Genomic DNA, 9,643 nt, shown 5'->3' with positions numbered 1-9,643 from the left:
GCCGCATAAGAAACACAAAATGTCTTAAAGGACCTGGCCAAAAAAAGGAGATCAAAAACACGCATTATAAAGTTTGATTCCGTTTACAAAAAATGCTACAAATATTCCCGTTTTAATTAGCTGGAAAGAGTAGAAATAGGTCAACTCATGATGCCTTACAAGTGTAATAAATGAAATACTGTAAAAATAAAATATAAGGTTTATATTTGCTTAAAACGTTTGTGGAAAACGAACCGCCGGACGAATAAAATTGCTTGGCGGACCAGATCCGGCTCGCGGCCCGTAGTTTACCAAGGTCTGGTATAGAGTACAGAGAAATTAATATTATGATAAATTACTCGAAACTTGACAATCATATCGGGGTGATGTTGACAAGTTTTGTGATTTGCTATTGTTAAACGTGTTATAACAAAATGCGGAATTCATACTTAAGACTTTAATTTTTAAAGTAGATAAGGTGGTTCTGATGTTGAATATGTGTTGTTTGATTCCAGGTTGCAACATAATAATTAAAAACGATGTAATAAATATCAACTTTATTTACACTAAAGAAGAACCAAAATAACGAGTAGCAGAAAGTGAAGTAGTTCATCCTAAACAGCGATCTAAAAAATTAGCCTAAAATATTGCAATTCGTGTATTGCGTATTGTTTAATGTAATGTTTATCTCCACGTGTCAGCCGACGTTAAAATGGCAACATTTCATTCGATCGACACAAGTAGCATCTTAGATGAGCCGATACCCGGGTCGTGTGACAAGAATCAGGTCGGAGAGATTCGAATCTGAACAGCGGCGTAAACTCAACGTCAAAAGCGAGACGTATTGCTGCCGAAACAAAGAGGAAAAACGTCCAAATCATGCGCACTTCTTGTTCAAGAGCGGGCGGTCGAAAAAAACGGGCGGTCTTAGCCGAAAACAAGCTCAAATCGGTGATTCCCGATGTCGTTTTAAATTGCCATAGGAGACCGTGCGACTTTTTCTGCGCAGGAATCTTTGCTGTACTATGGCCTTGGCGCGTGCTTTGTCGTTTTGCTCATTGTGGGTGACGGACGCTCGGCCTCTTTTTTCTCGGCGCCGCAGCCATGCGCTTATATATTCGAGCACGAGGCTGCCAAACGTCACAATCAAAGTCAAGAGCCGAGACGTGAGAAGGTTAAAATGCAGCTGAAGCAAAAGGGTCTGGTGCTTCGAAGAAGGCATGTAGTATTTTCGCTGGCGTTAAAAGGCAAAATAACTTGTTCAGGCGATTAAAGGGCTTTTTATATAGTTTATGGGAACTTGCGCGACTGTATGTATTTTTTGAAATTAGGAATGATAGGCTGGCCGTTTATTGAAAAAAGTGCTGTAATTCGACAAAATGTGATTTAAAATGTTTAACCGGTTATTCGGACTTTCACGTAAAATTAAAATCATCAAGTTAAAGTTTTAAAACCCTGGAAACGGGAACATTGCAATGGTCAGCTGTGGGTTTATCAAAATGATGGCGTTAAAAGACCCATTTATACATAAAATATTTAAATGATATAAACCAGGATTTCAAATAGGCTTTGGTGCCTGTATTTATTTTCCAGAACAAGAGTATGCGGCAACGTTATCACAGTCGACTAAGGGTTTAAATCAAATTGAAAGGTTTAATATTTTGATCATAGCGAAAATGCTGAAAATTCGAATAAAACATGCTTTTTTTTTTTTTCCTTTAAAACCATTTCTTCATACATATAGTTGGCTATGAAGCAGCGTGTTGGTATAGTCGATAATTGCGTTGTACATAAACTTCAAGAGCGGAACCCACATACGTGTAAAACGCTTTTAGTCATTCACTTACGTTTTAACTCCTTTTTCCAGATCAAAACCGTTCGAAATTAAATTAAAATACGAATTTGTTTGTTTTAAACATTGCCAAAGAAGCAACATGCAGTTCAACGCACAGCTCATCGTGGTTTTCCTACTTCAATTGGTCGGAAATTTGAGGGCTTTTCCGACGTATATGGTGAGTGTTTGACACTTAATTTCTAAAAAGATTACATTTGTTTTAACCGATTCCTTCTGCATCTATGGATTTGGACATAACTCTTACGAGCGTATTTTTGTTTTGAAGTGGAAAATTTCAACGATAGTCAACCCAATGTTTTTTTTATATTTATGTAAATTATCATGCCTTTAAAGTAGAAGCTCAGTGAAAAGGCAGCTCAAAATTACAGAATAATATGTTAAAATTTATTCAATTGCAATTTGAAAAGATTCTTCGCGAAAAAAATTAAATCCCACTTTAAACAAACACTGTAAACTTTCGTATTCGAAGAAGATTTACATATATGCTTCATACTTAATACAGATTTCTATTTTAAACTTTAAACAAAAATGGATAAATTGGCGAGCCCCAAAAAAACTCCCTAAAACAATTTAGAATATTTGAAGAAGTAGAAATGCGTGTGCTTTATACTTGACGCTACAATTTCCAATCCTTAAAATTATAAACAATTCAATTCAGCGTTAGCAGCCTATATCGAACATGTAAAAAGGTAGTATATACGTGAGCAAATCGTTTGAAGTTTTTGCTGTCAACACGTGGGTCGTGGACCTCCATTTCGTGGTATTTTGTCGCCTTAGATTTAGCAAGCGGCGATCGAACTTTCTGTTGACAGCTTGACGCTCGAAAATCAAACCACAATTGGGGGGCAATTTCAAAACCAAAGCGTGGCACTAATTCGCGGGCGTTAGTCGGAAAACATCTAGAAAGCCCGGAAGACCGTTGATCCTTGAAACTTCCGCATCGGATCTGGCGGCTGGGCGACAGCAATGTACAGCAATTACCGCAGTTGCGCCGAGCTAATTGAATGTCGCAAGGCCCACTTAGGCCGGCCAAAGGGCGTCGCTACATCACAGCTTAAGAGTAAGCGCTTGAAATCAATGGGCAGCCTCGAGTTTTAAGTGTAGCGTCCAGTTTAATCCAGGAACCGCCCTTTTTGTGCCTCCTTAAGACCGAGTGATGTTGCGTCTCAGGCAAGCATTCTAGTCGACTGCGAATTTTTGCCGCTCGCTGCTAGTAGGTAGTTTGCCGCGCGCGCCAATTACAATGCGATTACACGACCATGAGGTAATAATTTCGCGACCTCTACCTGCGTCACTTGTTCCGATGCCACGAGGCATTGCTTTCTTTAGCACGTGGCCGAAAAACTGGTACACTTGGAAAACGAGATGCTTAATTAAGGCACGCGGGCGGCGAAAGCGTTACAGCCTCGCAGTAGCAACAACACTTGAAAACAGTTAAGTGCATGTGGGTTAGTCGTCCTATGAGGTCTATTGTCGGCCGGTCAAATTCCGGACCGCCGCCGTCGACACAGCGTATACACAGAGTTATGTCGAGCTTCAATTCGGGTTTGGCTTTAATTTGCCGCTTCAACATACCGTGCAAATCGCTTCATCGGAACATTACGTCAACTCAGATGACGGGTAACAAACGGCCGCCGAAAACGTACAAACTGAAAATTTGAATTTGGAATGTAGGGCAATCGTCTGGCTTTGCAACGCTCATACCTTATACGATTGTTATGACAAAGCACAATTCTCAAAGACCAAAGAATGTATTTTTTGAGGCCCTTCATGGCCAATTGAGGGAACTAAATAGTGTTTTTTTAATAAACTTTATTTCTGCGTGCCTGTACAACTTGGAAACTGCGCCGGAGCTTCAGATTATCTTAAAACCACAAAATGAAAAACGTCAATACCTAATCAGTCTTAGCCTCTCAAACGGCAACGGACAGCGGTTTAACAGCGCAGCGCCCTTTTGTCTAAAACTTCTTAAACATACATAAAACTTCTAAAACATCACAAAATAATCGACCTGTTTAGCTGTAAAAGCACAATGTAACAGTTTTTCCTATCACAAAACGACTGAATTGGTATATTCGGTTAAAGTTAAGTCTAACGATGAGAAACAAAAAAATATTTACTCTAAATAGGTTTTTAAATTGCAAAGAATGAGCACGCAGCCAAAAAATGACCGGCTCCTAATAAAGAAATATGTTCTTTCGACTGGGACTCCAAACGCGAACCCTTACCTAATTGGCCGACTCTAATTTAAAAAACAGAAATCGAGTCGGGTGAGAGAGAAAAAAAGAGACAAAGACAGTGAGAGAAAGGGAGAAAGATAGAAAGAGAAAAGGGAGAAAGAGAGAGCATCTTTTGACCCGAATTCCAAACGCAAATCTTTCTTTGTCCAGGAGCCTGTAATGTTCGAGTGGGACCGACCTAGAAACGCCTTCATCGAACCCCTTCTAAACGGCACCAAGTTCTTTTCAAGTCGCATTCTCCAGGACCTTAGCAACGGGACGACGGCCAATCGCAACGTCTTCTTTTCTCCTCTCGGACTTTTCAACCTGCTGGCGGTCGTCAGACTTGCATCCGGAGGACAAACAAGGTAAGGGAACAATAGGATGAATGTGTCGGTTGTCGTTGCGTAACCAGCAGGGGTACGAATGCGTTTGTAACATAAGGTCAGCGGACGGTTAAAGATAACTCGATTCCGACCCCGGACAAAAATTAATTGAACCCCAGTCCGACTTACGTGTCCCGAGACCCGACTCCGGTCAATTGTGCGATTTCGTCGAGTCCCAAGCTTTTACGTAACTATTTCCTGTTGCTAAGGGTTATAGCTAAAATCAAGGTGTTGCCTAAACCGAGTTTCATTTTGGACAGATTTTTATCACTCTTATATATGTGCCCCATATCTTACACGACAGAACGCCCGTTAACCTTCATCTGTTAATACAAAGAGCGAGTTAGATCAAGTTGGTAGCGGCGACAGCAAAAGATGTTTTTGTTATAGTGTAATAACTATTGCTATTAAATGACGTCTAAAGTTCAGCAATTATCTAGGTGTCGGTTATAGTGGCTCAAGTATTTACAAAGTACTGCTTGGGTCGTTTTAATTGCGCTAACGCGTATTTACGACTTTCGCCTCGTTTAAGAAACGGAACTTTGAATACGTCATCTCTGCTAAAATGGTTACACGGTTACTATCTAACGTTAAACAGTTACGTCATTCAAATGAAACTGTGGGTGAAAAGTGTTAGTTCTAATCTGCTGATATCAACGGTGTATCGTCCAGTAAGAACAATTAGAATGCCGTCGGATAATCACACTAAATCGCATTAAGCAATTACAAATGTAAAGATACCCGCAGAGGTTATACATTGCATAACAAACTTATTCCCAGGGTAATGCACGGCGTTAAACATTGTAATGATTTGATTTGCATGCGCTGTTCTGCAAACAATATGTTCATTTTGCTATTTTATCAATACATTGGTTTATCTGCATAATCATGTAATATACAAGTGGTAGTATCGGTGCCAATCCGACTCAAAATTAATATCGAATTTCAGCCTTGGCTTGCGATCCAACACAATGGGTTCGAGTTTAAAAGGTAAATTCTTTAAAACATAGTAGGTTAACAACTAGTAGTAACTCAACTTCTTCACACAAGGCAAATTTGGGCCTAATAAACTGGACAAAATTTTGCTCGTTTTGTCATAATAATGAGGTCATTCGGTAGCGGATCGCGATACTTTTTGTCCGAAATATCGGGTATCGGTATCCCAACGAAATGTCAAGTATCGAACATAACCGCAACCAAACGTAATAACTTCCAGTATAGGTTTTAAGTTTTCGCAACTGTGTATTCCATGTGTGAATTGGTCAAACCGGTTAGTGCAAGAACAAAGCTCATAAAACATCCACCAAGCGTAATAAACTGATTTTCAGTTCATACAACGTGTATTCCAGGTTGGAGTTAAACAAGCTGCCTCTTTTTGACGGCGCCAACGATTCCGTCGACGCCCAGTTCCGGCGATTGCGCAAGAGTCTACTGTCGGCCGACAAGAGAGACACGGCCGATTTTTCGCTGGCCACTCGCCTTTTTCTCGACCAATCGATTCAGATCAAGCCGAGCTTCGTCTGGGCAGCGCTCTACGACCACTCAACCTTCATCAACCGGAGCGACTTTGCAAAAAGGCACCAGGTAATTTTTTTAGGGTGTTAGGCCAAAAATATCGGGCCTGTCGGATGCCTGAGCGCTACACGAGGCGTCTTACAGTTGTATTTCACATGGGGCGATATAGGCCAGCTGAAACATAAAACAAGAAAAGGGCGTAATAAAAAGCGCCCAACGTCTAACAACTGGCGTAAACAAGGACGATCCAAACTGGAGGTAGTCCCAGCCTTGTCCAACCTGCTTATTTGGGATAGTGGAACTAACAATAGGGTCGTTTTGAAAATTGGCACATGGAGTTTTATAATTGAATTACGCCTGATAAAACCAATGTTAAAGGTTGTAAATTAGTTGTATTACAAAGATTTTTGTTGTTTTTTACAAACTTTGCGACTCGGCCACAGAAAAAAAAAAACTTACATTATTTAATATTAATCAATCAAATTTCTTTTTATGTGCACAAAGTCTAAAAATATCCGTTTTTTCAACAGCAAGTTCGTCACAAGATTAACAGCTGGATAGCGAACCAGACGCGAGGCCTGGCCAAGACCTTTCTCAGCGAGGAGGACATCACAAGGTTCACCAAGATGGTGCTCATCAACGCGCTGTACTTCAACGGACAGTGGCACAACGGCTTTGCCGCTGAACGCACGACAACCGGGGACTTTAACTTGGCCGACAAAACAGTTGTTCAGGTAAAAGATAAGTGGAGTGTTTGAATTTATGGAATCTATCCTTTATGGAATCCAAGACCATTGGCAACAGGTTTCTGCTTGTCGATCAGCTGCCATGAGAAATGTCTGAGCCTGCATTTACTCGGGTTTTTACATTTTAAGTTTTATTGTTTATAGTGCTTAAAGTAAAAAGCAAACAATATTGAAGAAAAGAGAATCTTTTTTCAGAAGTAAAACACACTCTAACATTAGCCAACTAATTTATCCCCTTGGTTCATCAACTAACTTTAATCTATAATAGTGTCTATATACGTTTCTCAAAGTGATGTTTGTCGTTCTTTGCCATTATAGGATTGGCGTGATTTATTACCGTAGACTCGAAGCTACAATTACCCGTAGACTTAAAGATAGTTGCCAACTGTACTGTTTAATCGATGTACTGCATACAATTAGGTCAAACTGTGAAACGCTTTAGCCTCTTTTATTGCTGTTAACTGTAACACTGCTTTTAAATGCCAGGTTCCAATGATGAAACAGGAAGGCGCTTATCGTCACCACGTTTCATGCGGCGCGCTGGACAACAAAGACAAGACCCCGGATATTTTGGAGGTTCCCTTCAAGTAAGTTGATTTTCGAAGCTTGTTTCTTAATTATTTAGAAGAAAATCTGTTTAAGGAAGTGGTTCAAAACCTATTCTTGAAACGTTTTACCTAGTATTTTAACTGTGTCTATGTGACATTTGGTTTAAAAAGAACACAGATATTAGATTAATTAGGTTTACTTTATATGGCAAAGAGAGAATACATCGCGGCCCTAATCACATTACACCTTCTCCTTAAATGCGGTTTTCTATAGTGGGAAAACGAGAAGGCATCAACGAGAATTCAACATCTGTAGCAAGTAACACAAATACACATCAGTTATGATCTGTCCAAGCATAAAATACGTTGGGTTTCGTACCAATAATCAGTTGCAAAAAACGCTGCAATGAAAGAAGGCTGTAGTAAACCATAAGCCGAAGCGGCGCACTGTTGCAGCGTTACACGACAATCAATTCTTATTTTCAAATAAATATCATTCGAAATTACGCCAATGCTCTTACACAGATATTATAATTGCTTTACTTAGCTACGATAAAAGTGGGCACCGGTAAGCCACAGTTTCACATCATAACTTTACTAACAAATCATTAAACAAGTTCTTACCGGTAAGGTCAAGCCAAGCAGTTTAAACGGCGTCCTAAGATTTTAACATTAAAGTATCTAGGCTATTACTCCCTGGAACACATTTTAACTTTCACGTTTACAGAACAAAATAAACCTTTCGTTACAAAACACTGTCACTTCTAAACTAGGCAAAGTTACTGCTCTCCAACATAACAGTAGACGTAACAATGACATAACGTAAGCAAGGCGATTGTTACGTTTGGGCAAACTTATGGGCATCAGTAAATAACATAGGTAAGCAAACTAAAAGCGAGAAAGCTAACAACATGATAACACCTGGTTACGGCCATTCACAAATTGCAAAAAGTTAATTACCATAAATGTTAAAACAATTATTTTTGCCTACAGAGTTGACCCTGGTAATCGTATGAAGTACAAGAATATGGTCATTATGATGGCCAACGAGCAAATCTCTCTGCAGCAAATCCAGCAGGACTTTGCCAAAAAGGTCGACGAATGGCGCAGTCAGACCAGACTGGGAAAAGTGAATCTCAGTCTGCCGAAATTTTCGGTAAGCAGTTACGGTTACATTGTGTTTTGCGCCAACGTTAAAGTGTCTGTTGTGCCTATAGACACGGAAGTCGTTGGACAAAATCTATTTTGTTCTTTTAATGTAAAATGAGGTTTAAAATCAGCGTTTTGCGAAAAATTAAAACAACTTGTAAAGCTTTTAACATAATGATGTCAAAGACAACTATAAGTTAATAGTATAGCAAAGCTGGATTGTTTTCCGTGTGGTAATAAAACTTACTACCTTTCTTGTGCAGATGGAATATCAAGTTGACATAATTGAAGCCCTGGAGAAACAAGGTATCGACACCACCTTTCTCAAAGGTTCCGCTAATTTTTCAAAGTTGACCAGCAACATCAATATCGCTTTATCAAAAGGTGAGCAAACCTCAGTTTTGTAATAACCTTGACTTAAATGCACTTAAGTAAAGTTTTCAAATGACTTGATTTGACTTAGGTATTTTTGTAAAAATGACTTGACTTGGAGATGACTTAATTACATAAGTTTTAGTAAAACTTGATTAGTTTTACCTCAATATCTGCTTGAAAACAGTTCATTCGTTATATGTTAGGTTTTTTAATTCTTTGCTAATTTCACAACGATCCGCACAGGTTTAATTTAACATGGCGTTTTATGAAACTGACTTGACTTGGACTTGACTTGCTACGACAATGACTTAGATGGGATCTGACTTGCTATTTTTCGCCAATATGGCAATGTGACTTGAAATTAGGCTATTTTACAAATGACTTGTCCTCCAATTTTTATGAAAGAATTATCAGATTCCGTAATTCTGTGTTTACAAGCGAAGTTGGCGGCAAACTCAATGGTAAAAGAGTGTCGTGGATTTTGACGCAAACCTTTTCCTTTTCAGTTATCCAGAAGGCATCGGTTACCTTCACTGAAACGGGTATGACCGCCATGGCTGTATCATCGGCCATCGGAATTCTGCGTTCCATGCCGCCCAAAGAACAGAACTTTGACGTCAATCGTCCGTTTATCTTCTTTGTCGAAGACCACTACACGGGGGCGATGCTTTTCATGGGACGCGTAGACGATCCGAGATAAAAAGTCTACTGTACAAAAAGTGAAAGAGATGACAGTTGATGCTGTCACCCAGCTCATGCCAGCCTGGTTTTTGTTGACTAGCTGTGGCGAAGATGGACAACAAAACGACCGATTGCGTAAAACGTTTTACATTTAGACTGTTATATAAATCGGCACGGCAGTCTACTCAGA

General features: G+C 39.6%; 1 protein-coding gene across 1 annotated transcript; it reads left to right on the top strand.

Annotated features, from left to right (window-relative positions):
* Window positions 1-691: 691 nt before the first annotated feature.
* On the top strand, window positions 692-9,472 carry LOC146157301 (leukocyte elastase inhibitor-like). Its single transcript, XM_083388163.1, has 9 exons — window positions 692-766; window positions 989-1,183; window positions 4,225-4,421; window positions 5,789-6,023; window positions 6,485-6,688; window positions 7,187-7,287; window positions 8,242-8,404; window positions 8,661-8,781; window positions 9,279-9,472. The coding sequence occupies exons 1-9, from the start codon at window positions 692-694 to the stop codon at window positions 9,470-9,472; spliced, it is 1,485 nt and encodes a 494-aa protein (XP_083244289.1).
* The last annotated feature ends 171 nt before the right edge of the window (window positions 9,473-9,643 follow it).

The sequence above is a fragment of the Ascidiella aspersa genome, chromosome 4 (assembly GCF_963924565.1).
Source record: "Ascidiella aspersa chromosome 4, kaAscAspe10.2, whole genome shotgun sequence".
Taxonomy (NCBI): domain Eukaryota; kingdom Metazoa; phylum Chordata; class Ascidiacea; order Phlebobranchia; family Ascidiidae; genus Ascidiella; species Ascidiella aspersa.
The sequence above is the reverse complement of the archived record's forward strand: the minus strand, read 5'-3'. Positions and strand labels throughout refer to the sequence as shown.

What these genes read in the sequence shown, in the direction of transcription:
- LOC146157301 (XM_083388163.1), top strand. Translation starts at nt 692, where the DNA reads ATGGCAACATTTCATTCGATCGACACAAGTAGCATCTTAGATGAGCCG. An exon ending in TCAGTCTGCCGAAATTTTCG is followed by an intron (nt 8,405 to 8,660) that starts GTAAGCAGTTAC and finishes TTTCTTGTGCAG; the next exon opens with ATGGAATATCAAGTTGACAT. An exon ending in CAATATCGCTTTATCAAAAG is followed by an intron (nt 8,782 to 9,278) that starts GTGAGCAAACCT and finishes TTTCCTTTTCAG; the next exon opens with TTATCCAGAAGGCATCGGTT.